Consider the following 27,741-nt stretch of genomic DNA (forward strand, 5'->3'; position numbering starts at 1 on the left):
GAGTGTCTCGCTCGGCCATTTCAGAGTCAATCATATTGCTGTGGGTCTGGAGTCACATGTAGGCCAAGCCGGGTAAGGCCGGCAGATTTCCTTCCCTAAAGGACATTAGTGAACCCGATGGGTTTTTATAACAATCGACACTGGTTACATGGTCAGCATTAGACTTTTAATTCCAGATTTGTTTTGAGTTTAAATTCCATCACCTGGATCCCCAGATCATTATCCTGGGTGTCTGATTTACTAGTCCAGCAACAATACCACTACGCCACCGCCCCCTCAATCTTGGGCCACTTCCAATGGCAGTTTGCCCTTGTGGGAAGGAGCCCCACTGGCAGGTGGGCAGACTGTTGGGTAAACCCTGGCGCTCTCGCACCAGGTGGGCAGACCGCTGGGTAAACCCTGGCGCTCTCGCACCAGGTGGGCAGACCGCTGGGTAAACCCTGGCGCTCTCGCACCAGGTGGGCAGACCGCTGGGTAAACCCTGGCGCTCTCGCACCAGGTGGGCAGGCCGCTGGGTAAACCCTGGCGCTCTCGCACCAGGTGGGCAGACCGCTGGGTAAACCCTGGCGCTCTCGCACCAGGTGGGCAGACCGCTGGGTAAACCCTGGCACTCTCGCACCAGGTTGAGGTGAGAATCCCTCCTTTCTGAGTGATCCATGACCCCCAAGCCAACAGCACCTCTGCTGCACCATGACTCCCTCCCTCTTGCCCCGTCTCCAATCGTTAGTGTCTGCTTGTCAAAGCCAACATACCTGCCTTTGAGGGCACTTGGCCACTGAGACACCCTCTCCCTGCAGCCTCAGTAATAGTTACTGCCGGCCGTGACACAGCTGTCAGCCAGGATTGCCGTCCTTAACTGGGCGACAGCCCCAGCCGAGGTTACTCCATTACTCACCTCTATTTCGTCTAAACTCCAGGGAATATAGGCCGCATCTACTTAATCTCTCCTCATAGGCCAACCACCCCATCCCAGGAGCCAGTCAAACATGCCTCAGTGCATTCCCTCTGAATCTACATATTCTTCCTTCATGAGGAGACCCAAACTGCACGCTCTGTTCCAGCTCTGACCTCACCAAGGTCGTGGATAATTTCCGGGTATAGCATGTATGTGGAGGTCGCATGTTTGCTGGCTCCTGCCAGAGCTTCTCTTTAATGCCTTTTTAGCCCAGTGTTTGGTGAAGATTTGTTGGTGAGGATTTGTGAGGTGTCTTCGGGCACTTACAGAATGGCAAAAAACGGCAAAAAGGATCTTGGGAAGAAGGCAGCGAGAGAAAGTCTGCCACCAACTGCATCGAGGGGGGTAGTGGAGAAAGATGGCGGGAGAGAGCCCGTCGAGTGGGGCTGCACCCATCGCGGTGGAGAAGCTGATGGAGGTGATGGCTGGGGAATTCAAACTGCTGTTCTCGAAGCATTTCAAAAAACATCAGATGGCGACGATGGCCTCGCTTAAGGCGGGGGTGCGTTCCCGTTAGTCCCAGACTGGGGAGTTCCCGTTAATCCCGGGCTGGGAGTTCCCGTTAGCCCGACTGGGGAGTTCCCGTTAGTCCCGGGCTGGGAGTTCCCGTTAGTCCCGGGCTGGGAGTTCACGTTAGTCCCGGGCTGGGAGTTCCCGTCCCCGGGCTGGGAGTTCCCGTTGGTCCCAGACTGGGGAGTTCCCGTTAGCCCGACTGGGGAGTTCCCGTTAGTCCCGGGCTGGGAGTTCCCGTTAGTCCCGGGCTGGGAGTTCACGTTAGTCCCGGGCTGGGAGTTCCCGTCCCCGGGCTGGGAGTTCCCGTTGGTCCCAGACTGGGGAGTTCCCGTTAGTCCCGGGCTGGGAGTTCCCGTCCCCGGGCTGGGAGTTCCCGTTAGTCCCGGGCTGGGAGTTCCCGTTATTCCCGGGCTGGGAGTTCCCGTTAGTCCCGGGCTGGGAGTTCCCGTTAGTCCCGGGCTGGGAGTTCCCGTTAGCCCCGGGCCGGGAGTTCCCGTTAGTCCCGGGCCGGGAGTTCCCGTTAGTCCCGGGCCGGGAGTTCCCGTTAGTCCCGGGCCGGGAGTTCCCGTTAGTCCCGGGCCGGGAGTTCCCGTTAGTCCCGGGCCGGGAGTTCCCGTTAGTCCCGGGCCGGGAGTTCCCGTTAGTCCCGGGCCGGGAGTTCCCGTTAGTCCCGGGCCGGGAGTTCCCGTTAGTCCCGGGCCGGGAGTTCCCGTTAGTCCCGGGCCGGGAGTTCCCGTTAGTCCCGGGCTGGGAGTTCCCGTTAGTCCCGGGCCGGGAGTTCCCGTTAGTCCCGGGCCGGGAGTTCCCGTTAGTCCCGGGCCGGGAGTTCCCGTTAGTCCCGGGCCGGGAGTTCCCGTTAGTCCCGGGCCGGGAGTTCCCGTTAGTCCCGGGCCGGGAGTTCCCGTTAGTCCCGGGCCGGGAGTTCCCGTTAGTTCCCCGGGCCGGGAGTTCCCGTTAGTCCCCGGGCCGGGAGTTCCCGTAGTCCGGGCCGGGAGTTCCGTTAGTCCCGGGCCGGGAGTTCCCGTAGTCCAGGGCGGGAGTTCCCGTTAGTCCCGGGCCGGGAGTAAGTTCCCGTTAGTCCGGGCCTGGGAGTTCCCGTTAGTCCCGGGCCGGGAGTTTCCCGTTAGTCCCGGGCGGGAGTTCCCGTTAGTCCCGGGCCGGGAGTTCCCGTTAGTCCCGGGCCGGGAGTTCCGTTAGTCCCGGGCCGGGAGTTCCCGTTAGTCCCGGCCGGGAGTTCCCGTTAGTCCCGGGCCGGGAGTTCCGTTAGTCACGGGCCGGAGTCCCGTTAGTCCCGGGCCGGGAGTTCCCGTTAGTCCCGGGCCGGGAGTTCCGTTAGTCCCGGGCCGGGAGTTCCCGTTAGTCCCGGGCCGGGAGTTCCCGTTAGTCCCGGGCCGGGAGTTCCCGTTAGTCCCGGGCCGGGAGTTCCCGTTAGTCCCGGGCCGGGAGTTCCCGTTAGTCCCGGGCCGGGAGTTCCCGTTAGTCCCGGGCCGGGAGTTCCCGTTAGTCCCGGGCCGGGAGTTCCCGTTAGTCCCGGGCCGGGAGTTCCCGTTAGTCCCGGGCCGGGAGTTCCCGTTAGTCCCGGGCTGGGAGTTCCCGTCCCCGGGATGGGAGTTCCCGTTAGTCCCGGGCTGGGAGTTCCCGTTAGTCCCGGGCTGGGAGTTCCCGTTAGTCCCGGGTTGGGAGTTCCTGTCCCCGGCTGGGAGTTCCCGTTAGTCCCGGGCTGGGAGTTCCCGTTAGTCCCGGGCTGGGAGTTCCCGTCCCCGGGCTGGGAGTTTCCGTTAGTCCCGGGCTGGGAGTTCCCGTTAGTCCCGGGCTGGGAGTTCCCGTTAGTCCCGGGCTGGGAGTTCCTGTCCCCGGGCTGGGAGTTCCCGTTAGTCACGGGCTGGGAGTTCCCGTTAGTCCCGGGCTGGGAGTTCCTGTCCCCGGGCTGGGAGTTCCCGTTAGTCACGGGCTGGGAGTTCCCGTTAGTCCCGGGCTGGGAGTTCCCGTTAGTCCCGGGCTGGGAGTTCCCGCCCCAGGCTGGGAGTTCCCGTTAGTCCCGGGTTGGGAGTTCCTGTCCCCGGACTGGGGAGTTCCCGTTAGTCCCAGGCTGGGGGTTCCCGTTAGTCCCGGACTGGGAGTTCCCGTTAGTCCCGGACTGGGAGTTCCCGTTAGCCCCGGGCTGGGAGTTCCCGTTAGTCCCGGGCTGGGAGTTCCCGTTAGTCCCGGGCTGGGAGTTCCCGTTAGTCCCGGGCTGGGAGTTCCCGTTAGTCCCGGGCTGGGAGTTCCCGTTAGTCCCAGGCTGGGAGTTCCCGTTAGTCCCGGACTGGGAGTTCCCGTTAGTCCCGGACTGGGAGTTCCCGTTAGTCCCGGGCTGGGAGTTCCCGTTAGCCCCGGGCTGGGAGTTCCCGTTAGTCCCGGGCTGGGAGTTCCCGTTAGTCCCGGGCTGGGAGTTCCCGTTAGTCCCGGACTGTGGGTTCCTGTCCCCGGGCTGGGAGTTCCCGTTAGTCCCGGGCTAACTCCGGATTTACTTCGGAGTTCAAATAAATCTGATTTCACTTTTATCTTCATGTCTCCTGGATTACTACATGGTCCATACCCTGTTCAGGACAATTAACCTCGTGTTTATTACTCGTTCTCCACCACTATTTATGGCCACCCCTACTTGCACTGGGAAGGTGAGGGTGGGTCGGTTTCTTGAACTATTCTTCGGGGGTTTTATATAAACTGAATAATTGGCTGGGCCATTTGAGTGGGAAATGATATGGGACTGGAGCTAAAGAGTTGTGTGTTAATATCAATCTAATAGCTCCATGGTCATTTTTACTTATTATTTTCGAAACAGCACGGAAGAGAAAATTGGCTAAATACTTGAAGCGGTAGATAGGACAGGAGAGAAGTGGAGGGTGGGAATTTTCTAGGATAGGATTTTCTTGGCAGCATAGAATGGGCTGAATTGCTTCCTACTGTGCTACTAACCCTCGTAGTTCTGTTTCACTGGGGCAATGAGCTAAGTTGTTACAATGACCTGAATGTCCAGGTTGAGTGAGGAGAGGGATAATGAAACAGGGTTCACCATGGTTCCTGGACATAATAATCATCTATAATCTTTATTATTGCCACAAGTAGTCTTACATTAACACTGTTTGGTAGTCACCACTAACTGTATATTAGATGTAGTCACACTGCAATGAAGTTACTGTGAAAAGCCCCTAGTTGCCACATTCCGCCGTCTGTTTGGGTCACAGAGGACGAATTCAGCATGTCCAATTCACCAAACCTGCACATCTTTGGACTGTGGGAGGAAACCGGAGCACCCGGAGGAAACCCACGCAGACACGGGGAGAACGTGCAGACTCCGCACAGACAGCGACCCAAGGCGGGAATCGAACCTGGGACCCTGGCGCTGTAAGGAACTGTGCTAACCGCTGTGCTATCGTGCCGTTCCTCTGAAAACGTACAGATCAGGAGAGCAAAAGGCTGAGAATGAGGTTCACTGACTGGGGAATATTAGTCATTGTCGGTCTCCCTACCTGATACACTTCAATCCTCTGCTCATTACGTTTTGCATTCATGTTTGGAACACGGAGAGCCCGGAATTCTGCCCGGAAGAGATTGGAAACATTCTTCTCCATAGAGGATACATTGAATCGGAAAATCTTTGATGTGATCCCTCGGCAAGAACTGACATCATCTGGAAAAACAAATCAGCACCATCATTCCAACTGGCAACTTCCAGGTCAGAAAACTGTAACGTCAACAACTGGATTCAATCCCAGATTCCAAAAACAACAGAAGAATATTGGGAGTGAGTTACAGACTGGAATCTAATCGAGGGGTTTAGGGTGGTTTATATATAGAATAACAGATACCTGGGAGTGAGTTACAGACTGGAATCTAATCGAGGGGTTCGGGGTGGTTTATATATAGAATAACAGATACCCGGGAGTGAGTTACAGACTGGAATCTAATCGAGGGGTTCGGGGTGGTTTATATATAGAATAACAGATACCCGGGAGTGAGTTACAGATTGGAATCTAATCGAGGGGTTCAGGGTGGTTTATATATAGAATAACAGATACCTGGGAGTGAGTTACAGACTGGAATCTAATCGAGGGGTTCAGGGTGGTTTATATATAGAATAACAGATACCCGGGAGTGAGTTACAGACTGGAATCTAATCGAGGTGTTCGGGGTGGTTTATATATAGAATAACAGATACCCGGGAGTGAGTTACAGACTGGAATCTAATCGAGGGGTTCAGGGTGGTTTATATATAGAATAACAGATACCCGGGAGTGAGTTACAGACTGGAATCTAATCGAGGGGTTCAGGGTGGTTTATATATAGAATAACAGATACCCGGGAGTGAGTTACAGACTGGAATCTAATCGAGGTGTTCGGGGTGGTTTATATATAGAATAACAGATACCCGGGAGTGAGTTACAGACTGGAATCTAATCGAGGGGTTCGGGGTGGTTTATATATAGAATAACAGATACCCGGGAGTGAGTTACAGACTGGAATCTAATCGAGGGGTTCGGGGTGGTTTATATATAGAATAACAGATACCCGGGAGTGAGTTACAGACTGGAATCTAATCGAGGGGTTCGGGGTGGTTTATATATAGAATAACAGGTACCCGGGAGTGAGTTACAGACTGGAATCTAATCGAGGGGTTCAGGGTGGTTTATATATAGAATAACAGATACCCGGGAGTGAGTTACAGACTGGAATCTAATCGAGGTGTTCGGGGTGGTTTATATATAGAATAACAGATACCCGGGAGTGAGTTACAGACTGGAATCTAATCGAGGGGTTCAGGGTGGTTTATATATAGAATAACAGATACCCGGGAGTGAGTTACAGACTGGAATCTAATCGAGGTGTTCGGGGTGGTTTATATATAGAATAACAGATACCCGGGAGTGAGTTACAGACTGGAATCTAATCGAGGGGTTCGGGGTGGTTTATATATAGAATAACAGATACCCGGGAGCGAGTTACAGACTGGAATCTAATCGAGGGGTTCTGGGTGGTTTATATATAGAATAACAGGTACCCGGGAGTGAGTTACAGACTGGAATCTAATCGAGGGGTTCGGGGTGGTTTATATATAGAATAACAAGTACCCGGGAATGAGTTACAGACTGGAATCTAATCGAGGGGTTCGGGGTGGTTTATATATAGAATAACAGATACCCGGGAGTGAGTTACAGACTGGAATCTAATCGAGGGGTTCGGGGTGGTTTATATATAGAATAACAGATACCCGGGAGTGAGTTACAGACTGGAATCTAATCGAGGGGTTCATATATAGAATAACAGATACCCGGGAGTGAGTTACAGACTGGAATCTAATCGAGGGGTTCAGGGTGGTTATATATAGAATAACAGATCCCCGGGAGTGAGTTACAAACTGGAATCTAATCGAGGGGTTCGGGGTGGTTTATATATAGAATAACAGATACCCGGGAGTGAGTTACATACTGGAATCTAATTGAGGGGTTCAGGGTGGTTTATATATAGAATAACAGATACCCGGGAGTGAGTTACAGACTGGAACCTAATCGAAGAGTTTGGGGTGGTTATATACAGAATAACAGATACCCGGGAATGAGTTACAGACTGGAATCTAATCAAGGGGTTCGGGATGGTTTATATATAGAATAACAGATACCCGGGAGTGAGTTACAGACTGGAATCTAATCGAGGGGCTCGGGGTGGTTTATATATAGAATAACAGATACCCGGGAGTGAGTTACAGACTGGAATCTAATCGAGGGATTCGGGGTGGTTTATATATAGAATAACAGATACCCGGGAGTGAGGTACAGACTGGAATCTAATCGAGGGGTTCAGGGTGGTTTATATATAGAATAACAGATACCCGGGAGTGAGTTACAGACTGGAATCTAATCGAGGGGTTCAGGGTGGTTTATATATAGAATAACAGACACCCGGGAGTGAGTTACAGACTGGAATCTAATCGAGGGGTTCGGGGTGGTTTATATATAGAATAACAGATACCCGGGAGTGAGTTACAGATTGGAATCTAATCGAGGGGTTCAGGGTGGTTTATATATAGAATAACAGATACCCGGGAGTGAGTTACAGACTGGAATCTAATCGAGGGGTTCGGGATGGTTTATATATAGAATAACAGATACCCGGGAGTGAGTTACAGACTGGAATCTAATCGAGGGGTTCAGGGTGGTTTATATATAGAATAACAGATACCCGGGAGTGAGTTACAGACTGGAATCTAATCGAGGTGTTCGGGGTGGTTTATATATAGAATAACAGATACCCGGGAGTGAGTTACAGACTGGAATCTAATCGAGGGGTTCAGGGTGGTTTATATATAGAATAACAGATACCCGGGAGTGAGTTACAGACTGGAATCTAATCGAGGGGTTCAGGGTGGTTTATATATAGAATAACAGATACCCGGGAGTGAGTTACAGACTGGAATCTAATCGAGGTGTTCGGGGTGGTTTATATATAGAATAACAGATACCCGGGAGTGAGTTACAGACTGGAATCTAATCGAGGGGTTCGGGGTGGTTTATATATAGAATAACAGATACCCGGGAGTGAGTTACAGACTGGAATCTAATCGAGGGGTTCGGGGTGGTTTATATATAGAATAACAGATACCCGGGAGTGAGTTACAGACTGGAATCTAATCGAGGGGTTCGGGGTGGTTTATATATAGAATAACAGGTACCCGGGAGTGAGTTACAGACTGGAATCTAATCGAGGGGTTCAGGGTGGTTTATATATAGAATAACAGATACCCGGGAGTGAGTTACAGACTGGAATCTAATCGAGGTGTTCGGGGTGGTTTATATATAGAATAACAGATACCCGGGAGTGAGTTACAGACTGGAATCTAATCGAGGGGTTCAGGGTGGTTTATATATAGAATAACAGATACCCGGGAGTGAGTTACAGACTGGAATCTAATCGAGGGGTTCAGGGTGGTTTATATATAGAATAACAGATACCCGGGAGTGAGTTACAGACTGGAATCTAATCGAGGTGTTCGGGGTGGTTTATATATAGAATAACAGATACCCGGGAGTGAGTTACAGACTGGAATCTAATCGAGGGGTTCGGGGTGGTTTATATATAGAATAACAGATACCCGGGAGTGAGTTACAGACTGGAATCTAATCGAGGGGTTCGGGGTGGTTTATATATAGAATAACAGATACCCGGGAGTGAGTTACAGACTGGAATCTAATCGAGGGGTTCGGGGTGGTTTATATATAGAATAACAAGTACCCGGGAGTGAGTTACAGACTGGAATCTAATCGAGGGGTTCAGGGTGGTTTATATATAGAATAACAGATACCCGGGAGTGAGTTACAGACTGGAATCTAATCGAGGGGTTCAGGGTGGTTTATATATAGAATAACAGATACCCGGGAGTGAGTTACAGACTGGAATCTAATCGAGGGGTTCGGGGTGGTTTATATATAGAATAACAGATACCCGGGAGTGAGTTACAGACTGGAATCTAATCGAGGTGTTCAGGGTGGTTATATATAGAATAACAGATCCCCGGGAGTGAGTTACAGACTGGAATCTAATCGAGGGGTTCGGGGTGGTTTATATATAGAATAACAGATACCAGGGAGTGAGTTACAGACTGGAATCTAATTGAGGGGTTCAGGGTGGTTTATATATAGAATAACAGATACCCGGGAGTGAGTTACAGACTGGAATCTAATCGAGGGGTTCAGGGTGGTTTATATATAGAATAACAGATACCCGGGAGTGAGTTACAGACAGGAATCTAATCGAGGTGTTCGGGGTGGTTTATATATAGAATAACAGATACCCGGGAGTGAGTTACAGACTGGAATCTAATCGAGGGGTTCGGGGTGGTTTATATATAGAATAACAGATACCCGGGAGTGAGTTACAGACTGGAATCTAATCGAGGGGTTCGGGGTGGTTTATATATAGAATAACAGATACCCGGGAGTGAGTTACAGACTGGAATCTAATCGAGGGGTTCGGGGTGGTTTATATATAGAATAACAAGTACCCGGGAGTGAGTTACAGACTGGAATCTAATCGAGGGGTTCGGGGTGGTTTATATATAGAATAACAGATACCCGGGAGTGAGTTACAGACTGGAATCTAATCGAGGGGTTCGGGGTGGTTTATATATAGAATAACAGATACCCGGGAGTGAGTTACAGACTGGAATCTAATCGAGGGGTTCGGGGTGGTTTATATATAGAATAACAGATACCCGGGAGTGAGTTACAGACTGGAATTTAATCGAGGGGTTCAGGGTGGTTATATATAGAATAACAGATCCCCGGGAGTGAGTTACAGACTGGAATCTAATCGAGGGGTTCGGGGTGGTTTATATATAGAATAACAGATACCCGGGAGTGAGTTACAGACTGGAATCTAATTGAGGGACTCAGGGTGGTTTATATATAGAATAACAGATACCCGGGAGTGAGTTACAGACTGGAACCTAATCGAAGAGTTTGGGGTGGTTATATACAGAATAACAGATACCCGGGAATGAGTTACAGACTGGAATCTAATCGAGGTGTTGGGGGTGGTTATATACAGAATAACAGATACCCGGGAGTGAGTTACAGACTGGAATCTAATCGAGGGGTTCGGGATGGTTTATATATAGAATAACAGATACCCGGGAGTGAGTTACAGACTGGAATCTAATCGAGGGGCTCGGGGTGGTTTATATATAGAATAACAGATACCCGGGAGTGAGTTACAGACTGGAATCTAATCGAGGGGTTCGGGGTGGTTTATATATAGAATAACAGATACCCGGGAGTGAGGTACAGACTGGAATCTAATCGAGGGGTTCAGGGTGGTTTATATATAGAATAACAGATACCCGGGAGTGAGTTACAGACTGGAATCTAATCGAGGGGTTCAGGGTGGTTTATATATAGAATAACAGATACCCGGGAGTGAGTTACAGACTGGAATCTAATCGAGGGGTTCGGTGTGGTTTATATATAGAATAACAGATACCCGGGAGTGAGTTACAGACTGGAATCTAATCGAGGGGTTCAGGGTGGTTTATATATAGAATAACAGATACCCGGGAGTGAGTTACAGACTGGAATCTAATCGAGGGATTCGGCGTGGTTTATATATAGAATAACAGATACCTGGGAGTGAGTTACAGACTGGAATCTAATCGAGGGGTTCAGGGTGGTTTATATATAGAATAACAGATACCCGGGAGTGAGTTACAGACTGGGAACTGGCAGACAGCAAACCTGGCTGATGATTATGAGAAACCCTTATCCCAAAGGTGGGAAAGTGAAAGGAAACTGAGAACCCATGAGTGTCACTGTGGTTAGCACTGTGGCTTCACAGCTCCAGGGTCCCAGGTTCGATTCCCCGCTGGGTCACTGTCTGTGCGGAGTCTGCATGTTCTCCCTGTGTGTGCGTGGGTTTCCTCCGGGTGCTCCAGTTTCCTCCCACAGTCCAAAGATGTGCAGGTTAGGTAGATTGGCCGTGATAAATTTCCCTTAGTGTCAAAAGATTAACTGGGTTTATGGAGATAGGGCGGGGAACTGGGACTAGGTAGGGTGCTCTTTCAGAGGGCTGGTCCAGATTCAATGGGCCGAAGAGCCTCATTCTGCACTGTAGGGATTATGTTCCCTTCTATGAGAAGGGACGGCTGGAAGCACAGGAAGGATGGTGTTGAGGAGTGAGATCAAGAGGCCTGCGTGTTTTAACTGCTCTAACCAGGACAACTTCTTAATTACGGGATAATTCTGTAGGATTTGTTGGGATAGATTCTGTAGGATTTGTTGGGGTAGATTCTGTAGGATTTGTTGGGGTAGATTCTGTAGGATTTGTTGGGGTAGATTCTGTAGAATTTGTTGGGGTAGATTCTGTAGGATTTGTTGGGATAGATTCTGTAGGATTTGTTGGGGTAGATTCTGTAGGATTTGTTGGGGTAGATTCTGTAGGATTTGTTGGGATAGATTCTGTAGGATTTGTTGGGATAGATTCTGTAGGATTTGTTGGGGTAGATTCTGTAGGATTTGTTGGGGTAGATTCTGTAGGATTTGTTGGGGTAGATGAATCCCATGAAAAACTGGGCGTCAAGCAGAGGCAATGGCAGACCAAAGTATAACTCTGGCTGTGTCAGCATATCACGGTAGACACGCTACCGTGAGTTTGGGTGACTCTAAAATAATCTCTGAGAGTTACAATGTCACTGGACCCGCATTTCAGGTGTTGCAATGTTGGTGGTTAGCACTGTTGCTTCACAGCACCAGGGTCCCAGGTTCGATTCCCGGCTTGGGTCACTGTCTGTGCGGAGTCTGCACGTTCTCCCCGTGTGTGCGTGGGTTTCCTCCGGGTGCTCCGGTTCCCTCCCACAAGTCCCGAAAGACGTGCTGTTAGGTGAATTGGACATTCTGAATTCTCCCTCTGTGACCCGAACAGGCTCCGGAATGTGGCGACTAGGGGCTTTTCACAGTAACTTCATTGCAGTGTTAATGTAAGCCTACTTGTGACACTAATAAAGATTATTATTATTTCAGGTACTGTAATGTCAATGGACTAGTATTTCAAGTAATGTGACGCCACTGGATTAGTATTTCAGTTGCTGTAATGTCAAGCGACTAGTATTTCAGGTATTGCAATGTCAATAGACTCCTATCTCAGGTACTGTGATAGAACAAAGAACAAAACAGCAGAGGAACAGGCCCTTCGGCCCTCCAAGCCTGTGCTGGTCATACCACCCTTTGCCAAAACCCTTAGGGCCATATCCCTCTATACACCTCCTATCCATGTATTTATCAAGATGCCTTTTGAACGCCGTTAATGTATTTGATTCCCCAACCTCCCCTGGCAACGCGTTCCAGGCACTCACCACCCTCTGTGTAAAAAACCTGCCTCGCACGTCTCCTCTAAACTTTACCCCACGGACCTTAAACCTATGCCCCCTGGTGACTGTACCCTCCCCCCACCCCCCAAACCTTGGGAAAGAGTGCCTGCCCATCCACTCTATCCATTCCCCTCATAGTCTTGTAGACCTCTATCAGGTCACCCTCAACCTCCATCTTTCTAATGAAAACAGTCCAAGTTATTTAGCCTCTCCGTATAGCTAACACATTCCATACCAGGCAACAACCTGGTAAACCTCCTCTGTACCCTCTCCAAAGCCTCCACATCCTCCTGGTAGTGTGGCGACCAGAATTGTGCGCAATATTCCAAGTGCAGCCTTACCAAGGTTCTATACAACTGGAGCATGACTTGCCAGTTTTTATACTCAATGCCCCGTCCAATGAAGTGGAGATGCCAGCTTTGGACTGGGGTGAGCACAGTAAGAAGTCTTACAACACCAGGTTAAAGTCCAACAGGTTTGTTTCAAATCACTAGCTTTCGGAGCACTGCTCCTTCCTCAGGTGAATGAAGAGGTATGTTCCAGAAACAAATTTATAAACAAAGTCAAAGATGCCAGACAATGCTTTCAATGCGAGCCTTTGCAGGTAATTAAGTCTTTACAGAGCCAGAGGTAGGGGTAACCCCAGGTTAAAGAGATGTGAATTGTCTCAAACCAGGACAGTTGGTAGGATTTCGCAAGTCCAGGCCAGATGGTGGGGGATGAATGTAATGCGACATGAATCCAGGTCCTGGTTAAGGCCGCACTCGTGTGTGCGGAACTTGGCTATAAGTTTCTGCTCAGCGATTCTGCGTTGTCGTGCATCCTGTAGGCCGCCTTGGAGAACGCTTACCCGGAGATCAGAGGCTGAATACCCTTGACTGCTGAAGTCGGGGAACACTTACTAATCAGACCAGCCCGTAAAAAAAACAGCTGAAGGTCCGTCGGGGAGTGGAAAGGTCACCGCGGGGTCACCAAGGAAAATGGAGGCTGGAGCACCAGAGGAGGCCGCATTGCTTACGGCTGAAGAAATAACTACGGTGATGGCTGCGGAATTCGAAAGGCAGTTTACAAAATGCATGGAGACAATGAAGAAGGAGATGAAGGAGGTTTGAGTGTGCTGGTGGAGGAGGCGATTTCCCCGGTGACGACGGCGGTGACGAGCGCAGTGGCGGAGGTGCGGGAGCAAGGGGAGGCGCTGAAGGAAGTGGAGGAGACATTATTGCAGCACGGTGATCAACTTACCTCGATGGGGAAGGCGATAGAGATTAACAAGGATCTGCGAGGAAAAATGGAAGACCTGGAAAACAGATCCAGGCGACAGAATTTGAGGATTGTGGGGCTGCCGAAGGAGTTGAAGGGCCGAGGCCGACGGAGTATTTTGCCGCTATGCTGGCGAAACTATTGGGGGAGGGGGGAGGATACCTCCCGATGTGAACTGGATCGGGCTCATCAGTCGTGGAGGCCTGTACCAAAGGCGGGTGAGCTGCCAAGGGTAGTGACCCTGTGCTTCCGTGGGTTCCGTGGGTACAGTGTAAAGGAGAAGGTCCTGTGCTGGGCAAAGCAGAAGCGGGTGGTGCAGTGGGCTGGAGCTGGTATACGTATATACCAGGTCTTTACGGTGGAGCTGGCGAGAAGGCGGGCTGCCTTCAACCGGGTGAAGAGGGCACTGTACATTAGCAAGGTGCAGTGCAGCATGGTATATCCAGCGAAGCTGAGGGTGACTTACAAGTTCAAGGACTTTTATTTTGGAACGGCGGAAGCAGCGGAGGAGTTTGCAAAGGCAGAAGGACTGTGGCAGAACTGAGAAATTGAGAAATGGCCATGTGCCGCTATAACCTCATGACTGTATTTTCTTCTTTCTTGTTTCACTGCATGCGGGTGTATGGGCTAAAGGAGACAAGGGAAGTGATGGGACTTTCACTCGAAATGAGGGCTCTTTGGGGTGCAGGTGGATATTCGGGGTTTGTGTGCTAAAAGGGGATTTCTGGGCCAGCCATGGGGACCAAATTTGCACCGCAATACGCCAACATCTTTATGCACAAGTTTGAACAAGATTTCCTCACCGCACAGGACCTTCAACCGGCGTTATACACCAGATACATCGATGACATTTATTTCCTTTGGACCCACGGCGAAGAATTACTGAAACGACTACACGGTGACATCAATAAGTTCCATCCCACCATCAGACTCACCATGGACTACTCTCCAAATTCAGTTGCATTCTTGGATACACTCATTCATCTCCATCAAGGACAGTCACCTCAGCACTTTGCTTTACCGCAAGCCCACAGATAACCTCACAATGCTCCACTTCTCCAGGTTCCACCCTAAACACATTAAAGAAGCCATCCCCTATGGACAAGCCCTCCGTATACACAGGATCAGCTCAGACGAGGAGGAGAGTAACAGACATCTACAGCCGCTGAAAGATGCCCTCGTACGAACGGGATATGGCGCTCGACTCATCGATTGAGTCCCTATCACTCACAGCCCTCCAATCAGAAAAGCACCCTTCTATTGCTACTTTCTGCCTTCTATGACCTAGCCAGTTCTGTATCAACCTTGCCAGCTCACCCCTGATCCCGTGTGACTTCACCTTTTGTACCAGTCTACCATGAGGGACCTTGTCAAAGGCCTTACTGAAGTCCTGTAATGTACATTCAGGTACTGTAATATTACTAGACTAGTATTTCAGGTACTGCAATGTCAATAGATTAGTATTTCAGAGACTGCAATGTCAATCTCGGCGGTTGTGGCAAAGACTAAACAACACAACGGGCTACAAAGCGAAGCCGAACAGTATCTCTGGCAGCAGCGCACCCCTCCCCGATGAACTTAATGCATTCTATGCTCGGTTCGAGCAGGTAACCAACAATCCGCTGTCGAGTGCCCCAGCAACCCATAATTCACCCGTACCCACCAATCACAGCTTCCGATGGGCCCGGACGGGATCCCTGGTCGTGCACTCAGAGCCTGCGCAGACCAGCTGACAGAGGTATTCACAGACATCTTTAACCTATCCCTACTCCACTCCGAGGTCCCCACCTGCTTCAAGAAGACCACCATCATACCGGTACCAAAGAAGAACCAGGCAACGTGCCTCAATGACTACCACCCCGGTGGCCCTGACGTCAGTTGTAATGAAGTGCTTCGAGAGGCTGATCATGAAGCGCATCACCTCCATACTTCCGGAACGCCTTGACCCACTTCAATTTGCATACCGTCGCAACCGGTCCACATCAGACACCATTTCCCTGGCCCTACACTCATCCCTAGAGCATCTCGAAAACAAGGATTCCTAGATCAGACTCTTATTTATTGACTACAGCTCCGCCTTCAACACCATAATCCCAGCCAAGCTCATATCAAAGCTCCAAAACCTAGGACTTGGCTCTCCACTCTGCAACTGGATCCTCGATTTTCTGACCAACAGACCACAATCAGTAAGAATGAACACCAACACCTCCTCCACAATAGTCTTCAATACCGGGGCCCCGCAAGGCTGCGTACTTAGCCCCCTACTCTACTCCCTGTACACACACGACTGCGTGGCAAAACTTGGTTCCAACTCCATCTACATGTTTGCTGACGATACGACCATAGTGGACCGGATCTCGAATAACGACGAGTCCGAATACAGGAGGGAGATAGAGAACCTAGTGGAGTGGTGTAACGCCAACAATCTCTCCCTCAATGCCAGCAAAACTAAACAGCTGGTACGGGGCCGAGGTGGAGATCGTTAGCAGTTTCAAATTCCTAGGGGTGCACATCACCAAAAATCTGCCCTGGTCCACTCACGTCGACGCTATCACCAAGAAAGCACAACAGCGCCTATATTACCAACTTTTACAGATGCACCATAGAAAGCATCCTAATTGGGCTGCATCACAGCCTGGTATGGCAACTGCTCGGCCCAGGACTGCAAGGAACTTCAGAGAGTCGTGAACACAGCCCAGTCCATCACACGAACCTGCCTCCCATCCATGGACTCCATCTACACCTCCCGCTGCCGGGGGAAAGCGGGCAGCGTAATCAAGGATCCCTCCCACCCAGCTTACTCACTCTTCCAACTTCTTCCATCGGGCAGGAGGTACAGAAGTCTGAGAACACGCACGAACAGACTCAAAAACAGCTTCTTCCCCACTGTCACCAGACTCCTAAACGACCCTCTTATTGACTGACCTCATTAACACTACACCCTGTATGCTTCATCCGATGCCAATGCTTATGTAGTTACATTGTATATCTTGTGTTGCCCTATTATGTATTTTCTTGAATTTTGTTTAATTCCCTTTTCTTCCCATGTACTGAATGATCTGCTTGCAGAAAAATACTTTTCACTGCACCTCGGTACATGTGACAATAAACAAATCCAATCCAATAGATTAGTATTTCAGGTACTGTAATGTCAATAGATTAGTATTTCAGGTACTGTAATGTCAATAGATTAGTATTTCAGGTACTGTAATGTCAATAGACTAGTATTTCAGGTATTGTAATGTCAATAGACTAGCATTTCAGGTATTGTAATGTCAATAGATTAGTATTTCAGGTACTGTAATGTCAATAGACTAGTATTTCAGGTACTGCAATGTCAATAGACTAGTATTTCAGGTACTGTAATGTCAATAGACTAGTATTTCAGGTACTGCAATGTCATTCGACTAGTATTTCAGGTACTGTAATGTCAATAGATTAGTATTTCAGGTACTGTAATGTCAATAGACTAGTATTTCAGGTACTGCAATGTCATTAGATTATTATTTCAGGTACTGTAATGTCAATAGACTAGTATTTCAGGTACTGTAATGTCAATAGACTAGTATTTCAGGTACTGTAATGTCAATAGATTAGTATTTCAGGTATTGTAATGTCAATAGACTAGTATTTCAGGTACTGTAATTTCAATAGATTAGTATTTCAGGTATTGTAATTTCAATAGATTAGTATTTCAGGTACTGTAATGTCAATAGATTAGTATTTCAGGTACTGCAATGTCATTAGACTAGTATTTCAGGTATTGTAATGTCAATAGATTAGTATTTCAGGTACTGCAATGTCAATAGATTAGTATTTCAGGTACTGTAATGTCAATAAATTAGTATTTCAGGTACTGCAATGTCAATAGACTAGTATTTCAGGTACTGTAATGTCAATAGATTAGTATTTCAGGTATTGTAATGTCAATAGATTAGTATTTCAGGTACTGTAATGTCAATAGACTAGTATTTCAGGTATTGTAATGTCAATAGATTAGTATTTCAGGTACTGTAATGTCAATAGACTAGTATTTCAGGTATTGTAATGTCAATAGACTAGTATTTCAGGTATTGTAATGTCAATAGATTAGTATTTCAGGCGCCCAGGCTATTGTTCTGGGGACATGAATTTACATGAATTCAAAACTATTGGAATTGAAAATAAGTTTACGAATCTGGAGTTGAAAGCTAGTCTCAGTAATGTTGACCATGAGCTTATGATTGCTTGTCATAAATTCTCATCTGGTTCACTAATGTCCTCATCCTGTCTGGCCTACAGGTGACTCCAGACCCACAGCAATGTGGTTGACTCTTAAATGCCCCTCTGAAATCATCTAGCAAATCACTCAGTTCAGTTTAAGGTAATTAGGGACGGGTAACAAATGTCGGTCCGGCCACACCCACATTCCATGAAAGGACAAGGGAAAGAAAATGGAATTCAGTGTCGGCAAATGTGATGGTATCTGCTTCAGACCTATAACAATTAGAACAGGGCATTTTCTAAATGATGTGAAGCTACCAGCTGTGGAGATCCAAAGAGACTGGTTTAGCTACACAAATCAGTAAAATGTCACAAACAGGTACAAACAATAGTCACAAAGACGACTGAAATGCAAGCCTTTATTGCAAGAGGACCAGAATACTATAATAATATTAGCTTATTGTCACAATGAAGTTACTGTGAAAAGCCCCTAGTCGCCACATTCCAGCACCTGTTCGGGAAGGCCAGTGCGGGAATTGAACCCGCGCTGCTGGCATTGTTCTGCATTACATGCCAGCTGTTCGATTACGTTTACTTTAGTGATGGAAAGGGATAGGTATATACCGCAGGGCAAGAGTTATATCTATGGAAGAGGCAATTATGATGCGGATGGAGAGGAAAACTGCAGGGGATGGGCACAATGGAAATGTGAAGCTTGTTCAAGGAACAGCTACTGTGTGTCCTTGATAAGTCTGTACCTGTCAGGCAGGGAGGAAGTGGTCGAGCGAGGGAACCGTGGTTTACTAAAGTAGTTGAAACACTTGTCAAGAGGAAGAAGCAGGCTTACGTAAAGATGAAACGTTGAAGGTTCAGTTAGGGCGCTCGAGAGTTACAAGTTAGCTAGGAAGGCTCTAAAGAGAGAGCTAAGAAGAGCCAAGCGAGGACATGAGAAGTCTTTGGCAGGTAGGATCGAGGATAACCCTAAAGCTTTCTATAGATATGTCAAGAATAAAAGAATGACTAGGGTAAGAGTAGGGCCAGTCAAGGACAGTAGAGGGAAGTTGTGTGTGGAGTCCGAGGAGATAGGAGAGGTGCTAAATGAATATTTTCCGTCAGTATTCACACAGGAAAAAGACAATGTTGTCAAGGAGAATACTGAGATACAGGCTACTAGACTAGAAGGGCTTGAGGTTCATAAGGAGGAGGTGTTAGCAATTCTGGAAAGTGTGAAAATAGATAAGTCCCCTGGGCCGGATGGGATTTATCCTAGGATTCTCTAGGAAGCTAGGGAGGAGATTGCTGAGCCTTTGGCTTTGATCTTGATGTCGTCATTTTCGACAGGAATAGTACCAGAAGACTGGAGGATAGCAAATGCTGTCCCCTTGTTCAAGAAGGGGAGTAGAGATAACCCCGGTAACTATAGACCAGTGAGCCTTACTTCTGTTGTGGGCAAAGTCTTGGAAAGGTTTATAAGAGATAGGATGTATAATCATCTGGAAAGGAATAATTTGATTAGAGATAGTCAAAACGGTTTTGTGAAGGGTAGGTCGTGCCTCACAAACCTTATTGAGTTCTTTGAGAAGGTGACCAAACAGGTGGACGAGGGTAAAGCAGTTGATGTGGTGTATAGTAAAGCGTTTGATAAGGTTCCCCACGGTAGGCAGAAAATACGGAGGCATGAGATTCAGGGTGACTTAGCAGTTTGGATCAGAAATTGGCTAGCTGGAAGAAGACAAAGGGTGGTGGTTGATGGGAAATGTTCTGACTGGTGTCCAGTTACTAGTGGTGTACCACAAGGATCTGTTTTGGGGCCACTGCTGTTTGTCATTTTTATAAATGACCTGGAGGGCGTAGAAGGATGGTTGAGTAAATTTGTAGATGACACTAAAGTCGGTGGAGTTGTGGACAGTGCGGAAGGATGTTACAAGTTACAGAGGGACATAGATAAGCTGCAGAGCTGGGCTGAGAGGTGGCAAATGGAGTTTAATGCAGAAAAGTGTGAGGCGATTCATTTTGATAGGAATAACAGGAAGACAGAGTACTGGGCTAATGGTAAGATTCCTGGTAGTGTGGATGAGCAGAATGATATCGGTGTCCATGTAGATAGATCCCTGAAAGTTGCCACCCAGGTTGAGAGGATTGTTAAGAAGGCGTACGGTGTATTAGCTTTTATTGGTAGAGGGATTGAGTTTCGGAGCCATGAGGTCATGTTGCAGCTGTAAAAAACTCTGGTGCAGCCGCATTTGGAGTATTGCGTGCAATTCTGGTCGCCGCATTATAGGAAGGATGTGGAAGCATTGGAAAGGGTTCAGAGGAGAATTAACAGGATGTTGCCTGGTATGAAGGGAGATCTTATGAGGGAAGGCCGAGGGACTCGAGGCTGTTTTCATTAGAGAGAAGGTTAAAAGGTGACTTAATTGAGGCATACAAGATGATCAGAGGATTAGATAGGGTGAACAGTGAGAGCCTTTTTCCTCGGATGGTGATGTCTAGCACGAGGGGACATAGCTTTAAATTGAGGGGAGATAGATATAGGACAGATGTCAGAGGTAGGTTCTTTACTCAGAGAGTAGTAAGGGCGTGGAATGACCTGCCTGCAACAGTAGTGGGCTCGCCAACATTAAGGGCATTTAAATGGTCATTGGATAAACATCTGGATGATAAGGGAATAGTGTAGATGGGCTTTAGAGTGGTTTCACAGGTCGGCGCAACATCGAGGGCCGAAGGGCCTGTACTGCGCTGTTATGTTCTATCTTCTATGTTTAGCCCACAGTGCTAAACCAGCCCCTACAAGCGGGTAGAAGTCATGCTTCATCTGTACAAAGCCCTGGGTAGACCACACCTGGAAGTTACTGTGAGCAGATCTAGACACTGCACCTTACGAAAGCTATAGAATCATAGATTGGTTACAACGAAGGAGGCCCTTCAGCCCATCATTTCTGTAGTGGCTATCTGAAGAAGCAATTAACTGTGACCCCCCCTCCCCCCCCCCACTTTTTCCTTGAAGCCCTGTACATAAACCTTAAAAGTATGAACACTTCCCATCAATCTTTTCTCTTACAATTCCTATGTCAACATGTCTGATGGAAATTCCCATATCAACATGTCACGCTGTAACTCCTCCCCCAATGCAGGTGCTTCAGCGCCACCACTTGTGGCAGGGTGTAATTACATCTTGTCAGTTTACGGAGGCATCATCCACAACCAAGATAGAGAGGGGTTCATAATGGAAATACAATCATTCTGAACAGAATTTAAGACTTGTGGGGATTGAATGATGTCAGCACCTCTGATCTAATGATCCTGTGTCCCCTCAGGGACAGGGGGTATTTAGAATGTGGGGTTGAGGTTACGATAGGATCATTGATTATTGAATGGCAGAGCAGGTTCGAGGGGCTGAATGGCTTCCTCCTGCTCCCAATTCCTGTGCTTGTATGTTCTAACTGCACTTCATTTGAGGACCACACTCGCCCTAGACGGAGGGCAATGCTGCAAAAGATTGACTGGTATTAACAAGAAGGTGCTGTACAACACATGCTTACAAACACGGACTAATATTTCAGCGAGAGCTTCCTGAATCAGCTCCACCTGAGTTAGCACAAGAAATCTCATGTTGGAGAATTCTAGCCCAAAGACAGAGCTGAGCTCAGGGCGTAACTCATCCCAGGGACTGTAATGGAGACACTCTTCCTCAATCCTGTGAAGATACAAAACTGACCTAAAAAACCGGACATTGCTTCGGCATACACTTTAACAGGTTCTCTCCAAATTAATGGCCCATGAGACCATTCCCTGTGCCCACTGAGCCAGGATACTTAAACTTCCATTACACCAGGCACCCGGGCTGGAGGAGTCCACATAGATGTTTGCTCTCAGGATGTGACTGACACTGAACATTCCTCAACCCCACTCCCTGAAAATGGGAAGCGAGACTGGAGTCAGGAGCAGGCAGGTCAGGGGTGAAGCAAAATAGGGAACCTGTGAGAAAACGATTGCCAAGAAATCAACAGAGTATTCAGTTGGCAACCGGAGAGATTGCTGTGAATTCTGTCACTGCCCTTGAGTGTTTGATGGGCTGTGTAGGGGGGTACCTAGTGCCAGTGTGTAGAGGGCATGTCCCTGTGTCCACGTGTAGACTCTCACATCCAGATTCTCATGCCCCGAACCAGTGAGCAGGTTATTCTCGTCCTTCGATCAGCCCAAGCTGGGCAGGAGAAAAGCTACACAATGGTTTATCAATAGGACGAAGCAGCTAAACCCAGAAATGGCCAGCCTGATTCACACCACATCTACTCTGGTGACTTGACAATGTGCTCCCTCTGCTGGCCCTGTGCAAGGCTTCCGAACCCAGATCCTGGTGCGTAGGGGCCTCAATGTTAAAACACGCACAGGGTGACAGCTAGCGGAAAGATTACACTCAGTCTGTATGGGCTGGCGGCTGGGTTTAGGGTTAACATTCAATCTGTCCAAGGGTAAGAGGAACTCTTGCGGAGGGGAGCGCTGATTACAAGCTTCTCACACTTGGAATTCAGTCTCACACTATGCACAATTAATAAAAGATTACATTTAATGGGCAGATCTTCAGGCAAAAGACACGAGAAGGCCCAACATGGACTGAAATGCAGGATTCTCACAGAGAGCACACATTTTACATTATAGAACATAGCAAAATACAGCACAGAACAGGCCCTTCGGCCCACGATGTTGTGCCGAACTTTTGTCCTAGATTAAGAACAAATTAATCTACACCCCATCATTCTACCGTAACCCATGTACCTATCCAACAGCCGCTTGAAGGTCCCTAATGTTTCCGACTCAACTACTTCCACAGGCAGTGCATTCCATGCCCCCACTACTCTCTGGGTAAAGAACCTACCTCTGACATCCCCTCTATATCTTCCACCATTCACCTTAAATTTATGTCCCCTTGTAATGGTGTGTTCCACCCGGGGAAAAAGTCTCTAACTGTCTGCTCTATCTATTCCCCTGACCATCTTAACCTCTATCAATTCGCCCCTCATCCTTCTCCATTCTAATGAGAAAAGAGTGGGGACAGTTTAGAGTCAGAGAGACATACAGCACAGAAAAGGCCCTTTCAGACAGCGGCGTCCAAACTCCCACTATGTTTGGGGGAAAAAAGTTTTTCCCTCACATCTCCTATATTTACCCATGCTGTATCTGTCCTGGGAGTGTTTGATGGGGACAGTGTAGAGGGAGCTTTACTCTGTACCTAACCCCGTGCTGTACCTGTCCTGGGAGTGTTTGATGGGGACAGTGTAGAGGGAGCTTTACTCTGTATCTAACCCCGTGCTGTATCTGTCCTGGGAGTGTTTGATGGGGACAGTGTAGAGGGAGCTTTACTCTGTACCTAACCCCGTGCTGTACCTGTCCTGGGAGTGTTTGATGGGGACAGTGTAGAGGGAGCTTTACTCTGTATCTAACCCCGTGCTGTATCTGTCCTGGGAGTGTTTGATGGGGACAGTGTAGAGGGAGCTTTACTCTGTATCTAACCCCATGCTGTTCCTGTCCTGGGAGTGTTTGATGGGGGCGGTGTAGAGGGAGCTTTACTCTGTATCTAACCCCGTGCTGTACCTGTCCTGGGAGTGTTTGATGGGGACAGTGTAGAGGGAGCTTTACTCTGCATCTAACCCTGTGCTGTACCTGTCCTGGGAGTGTTTGATGGGGACAGTGTAGAGGGAGCTTTACTCTGTATCTAACCCCGTGCTGTACCTGTCCTGGGAGTGTTTGATGGGGACAGTGTAGAGGGAGCTTTACTCTGTATCTAACCCCGTGCTGTACCTGTCCTGGGAGTGTTTGATGGGGACAGTGTAGAGGGATCTTTACTCTGTATCTAACCCCGTGCTGTACCTGTCCTGGGAGTGTTTGATGGGGACAGTGTAGAGGGAGCTTTACTCTGTATCTAACCCCGTGCTGTACCTGTCCTGGGAGTGTTTGATGGGGACAGTGTAGAGGGATCTTTACTCTCTGTCTACTCTGTTCTGTACCTGTCCTTCAACATTTTACCTTCAACCAGCATCTGGTCATTATCAGAATGCTATTTGTGCGATCCTGCTGTGCTTAATTTTGATTCTACATTTTCTGTTTTACAACATTGGGTACATTTAAAGACATTTCATTGATTGAGAAGCATTATGGGACATCTTGAGCTGGTGAAAGGCACTATAGAAACGCACATTATTTTCCTGCTGTCATTCTTGTGTGTGTGTGGGTGGGGGGGAACCAGCCCACCCCCCATCCTGTGTTGGGAGTGGGAGGCTGGGGCGAGGACCGGCTCACCCCCTCCTGTATTGGGAGTGGGGGGGGGTCTGCCCCCCCTCTTGTGTTGGGAGTGGGGGGGGGGGGGAACTGGCTCGCCCCCCTCCTGTATTGGGAATGGGGGGGTCTTGCCCCCTCCCCTCCTGTGTTGGGAGTGGGGGGCTGGGGTGTGGACCGGCTCGCCCCCCCCCCCCTCCTGTGTTGGGAGTGGGGGGGGGGGGGGAGTTCTTGCCCCCCCCTCCTGTATTGGGAGTGGGGGTCTGGGGTGTGGACCGGCTCGCCCCCTCCTGTGTTGGGAGTGGGGGTCTGGGGTGTGGACTGGCTCGCCCCCCTCCTGTGTTGGGAGTGGGGGGGGTCTTGCCCCCCCCCTCCTGTGTTGGGAGTGGGGGGCTGGGGTGGGGACCGGCTTGCCCCCCTCCTGTGTTGGGAGTGGGGTGCTGGGGTGGGGACCGGCTTGCCCCCCTCCTGTGTTGGGAGTGGGGGGGTGGTCCGGCCCCCCCTCCTGTGTTGGGAGTGGGGGGGTGGTCCGGCCCCCCCTCCTGTGTTGGGAGTGGGGGGGGTGTCCAGCCCCCCCCTCCTGTGTTGGGAGTGGGGGGTGAGGGGGGTGGTCCGGCCCCCCTCCTGTGTTGGGAGTGGGGAGGTGATCCGGCCCCCCTTCCTGTGTTGGGAGTGGGGGGTGGGGGGTGAGTCCGGCCCCCCCTCCTGTGTTGGGAGTGGGGGGGGTGGTCCGGCCCCCCCTCCTGTGTTGGGAGTGGGGGGTGGTCCGGCCACCCTCCTGTGTTGGGAGTGGGGGGTGGGGGGTGAGGGGGAGGGGTGGTCCGGCCCCCCTCCTGTGTTGGGAGTGTGATGAGGTGGGTTTGTCACTGCTCACTCACTTTGCCCCCGAATATGTTGATTACTTTAGTGTGGAGGATGTTTCCCTCCGTGTGGGTCACACTTACTGTCCACGGACGTGCCCTGCATCATATCAAATTTGTACACCTCCTTGGCATAGTACTCGAGCTCCGTGTTGTGGGTGACACAGCCTTGCTCCCTCTCTCTGCCCAGTTCCTGCAGTAACTGGCGGCTGCTGTTGTACATGGCCAGGACCTGGGCTGGTACCTCAGCTGGACTGCCTTCCTCCGGGGGGCTGGTCAGCCGCAGTTTGCTCAGAATCTGACCCCTGATAGCTTCCACTCGTTTCCTCTTGATGTGCTCCGTATCCAGGGTGGTGCAGGTGGACAATGCCCGGGTTACAGCCACGATATCCAGGGCAGTGAGGACAAGGAGCAGCCTCTGGACATACATCGTCCCAAAAAACACACTTCCCAATGCTGAGGGTCCTGGACACACTGACCCGGCCTTCAGGGTGCTGCAGACACTGACCCCCCGCCTTCAGGGTCCTGGACACACTGACCCGGCCTTCAGGGTGCTGCAGACACTGACCCCACCTTCAGGGTCCTGGACACACTGACCCGGCCTTCAGGGTGCTGCAGACACTGACCCCCCGCCTTCAGGGTCCTGGACACACTGACCCCACCTTCAGGGTCCTGGACACACTGACCCGGCCTTCAGGGTCCTGGACACACTGACCCCACCTTCAGGGTCCTGGACACACTGACCCGGCCTTCAGGGTCCTGGACACACTGACCCCACCTTCAGGGTCCTGGACACACTGACCCGGCCTTCAGGGTGCTGCAGACACTGACCCCACCTTCAGGGTGCTGCAGACACTGACCCCCCGCCTTCAGGGTCCTGGACACACTGACCCCACCTTCAGGGTCCTGGACACACTGACCCCACCTTCCGGGTCCTGGACACACTGACCCTCCCGTCTTCAGGGTCCTGGACACACTGACCCCACCTTCCGGGTCCTGGACACACTGACCCCCCGCCTTCAGGGTCCTGGATACACTGACCCCCCCCCCCACCTTCAGGGTCCTGGACACACTGACCCTCCCACCTTCAGGGTCCTGGACACACTGACCCTCCCACCTTCAGGGTCCTGGACACACTGACCCTCCCACCTTCAGGGTGCTGCAGACACTGACCCCACCACCTTCAGGGTGCTGCAGACACTGACCCCCCGCCTTCAGGGTCCTGGACACACTGACCCTCCCACCTTCAGGGTGCTGCAGACACTGACCCCACCACCTTCAGGGTCCTGGACACACTGACCCTCCCACCTTCAGGGTCCTGGACACACTGACCCTCCCACCTTCAGGGTCCTGGACACACTGACCCTCCCACCTTCAGGGTGCTGCAGACACTGACCCCACCACCTTCAGGGTGCTGCAGACACTGACCCCCCGCCTTCAGGGTCCTGGACACACTGACCCCCCCCCCCCCCCCCCCCCGCCTTCAGGGTCCTGGACACACTGACCCCCCCGCCTTCAGGGTGCTGCAGACACTGACCCCACCACCTTCAGGGTGCTGGACACACTGACCCCCCCGCCTTCAGGGTGCTGCAGACACTGACCCCACCACCTTCAGGGTGCTGGACACACTGACCCCCCCGCCTTCAGGGTGCTGCAGACACTGACCCCCCCGCCTTCAGGGTGCTGCAGACACTGACCCCCACCACCTTCAGGGTGCTGCAGACACTGACCCCCACCACCTTCAGGGTGCTGCAGACACTGACCCCCACCACCTTCAGGGTGCTGAAACAGGCTGATTCCCCTCCGTCTGCACCGCCGCCAAACTCCGTCCAAACTTTTGTTTTTGTTGCAAAAACTTTCTGGATGTTGACGCGCCGCTTCGTCCTGGTTCGCCTTTCCTCCGGAGATTCCAGTTGTTTTAAAGCAAACAGTACAGAGCTCCTGGGTGTGTGCTGCACCCTCCCTGCTCCCGGCTCCCCCTCACTCTCTGCACTCTCCCTCACAGCCTCACTCCTGTGGTTTTTATATCCCGGCTCAGTGACGTTCAGGGAGGGTTGGATCCCTACTCTCAGCGTCATCTGGTAACAGAATGGTTTAGACAGAGAGGGAGGGGGGGTTGGAGGAGAGAGACAGAGAGCCGGCAGCACACTGAACCCACACTGACATTCACAGACACAAACACACAAGAGGAGGTGCAACAATTTACCCCCCTGATCCCTCCCCCCTCCCAGAATCAGGACAGAATGCCCCTTGATCCACCTTCCACATTCAATCCCCTGCCTCCAAATACATCTGCAGCTGCCCCCACTTCCAGCTTTCTGAGATATTTTGAAAGTTTCTGACAGGGTGTCCCTCTCTCCCTGACCTCTTTCTCTGCCAGAGGTCTTCACAATACTCCACTGAACCCAGCCATATTTTTAATTTTATTTCACTTTTCCAAATGAAATCCATTTAATTTACATTTAGGTTCAGATGTAATGAGAGCTAACCGGAGAAATGGAATGAAAATCACTTATTGTCACAAGTAGGCTTCAAATGAAGTTACTGTGAAAAGCCCCTAGTCACCACATTCCGGCGCCTGTTCAGGGAGGCTGGTACAGGAATTGAACCGTGCTGCTGGCCTGCCTTGGTCTGCTTTCAAAGCCAGTGATTTAGCCCAGTGCTAAACCAGAGAGACATTTAAGGAGACAGAAAAATGGGAAAAATAGGGAGAGGAATTTTGAACATACAGAGATATGAATTTGGAGCAGGGATAGACCCATGAGCCCCTCGAGTTTACTCCA

At 50.1% G+C, this 27,741-nt stretch overlaps 1 protein-coding gene across 1 annotated transcript in view; it reads right to left on the reverse strand.

Moving 5' to 3' along the window:
- Nucleotides 1-26,007, reverse strand: part of LOC119962486 (transforming growth factor beta-3 proprotein-like) — a 52,404-nt gene extending 26,397 nt beyond the window's left edge. Inside the window, exons 1-2 of the mRNA XM_038790431.1 lie at nt 25,043-26,007; nt 4,981-5,141 (exon numbers count right to left, since the gene is read on the reverse strand). Of these exons, the coding sequence (XP_038646359.1) occupies nt 4,981-5,141; nt 25,043-25,388 (507 nt within the window). The 5' untranslated portion in view covers nt 25,389-26,007. The remainder of the gene's footprint in view (nt 1-4,980; nt 5,142-25,042) is intronic.
- Nucleotides 26,008-27,741: the final 1,734 nt, after the last annotated feature.

The sequence above is a fragment of the Scyliorhinus canicula genome, chromosome 2 (genome assembly GCF_902713615.1).
Source record: "Scyliorhinus canicula chromosome 2, sScyCan1.1, whole genome shotgun sequence".
In the NCBI taxonomy this organism is placed as follows: Eukaryota; Metazoa; Chordata; class Chondrichthyes; order Carcharhiniformes; family Scyliorhinidae; genus Scyliorhinus; species Scyliorhinus canicula.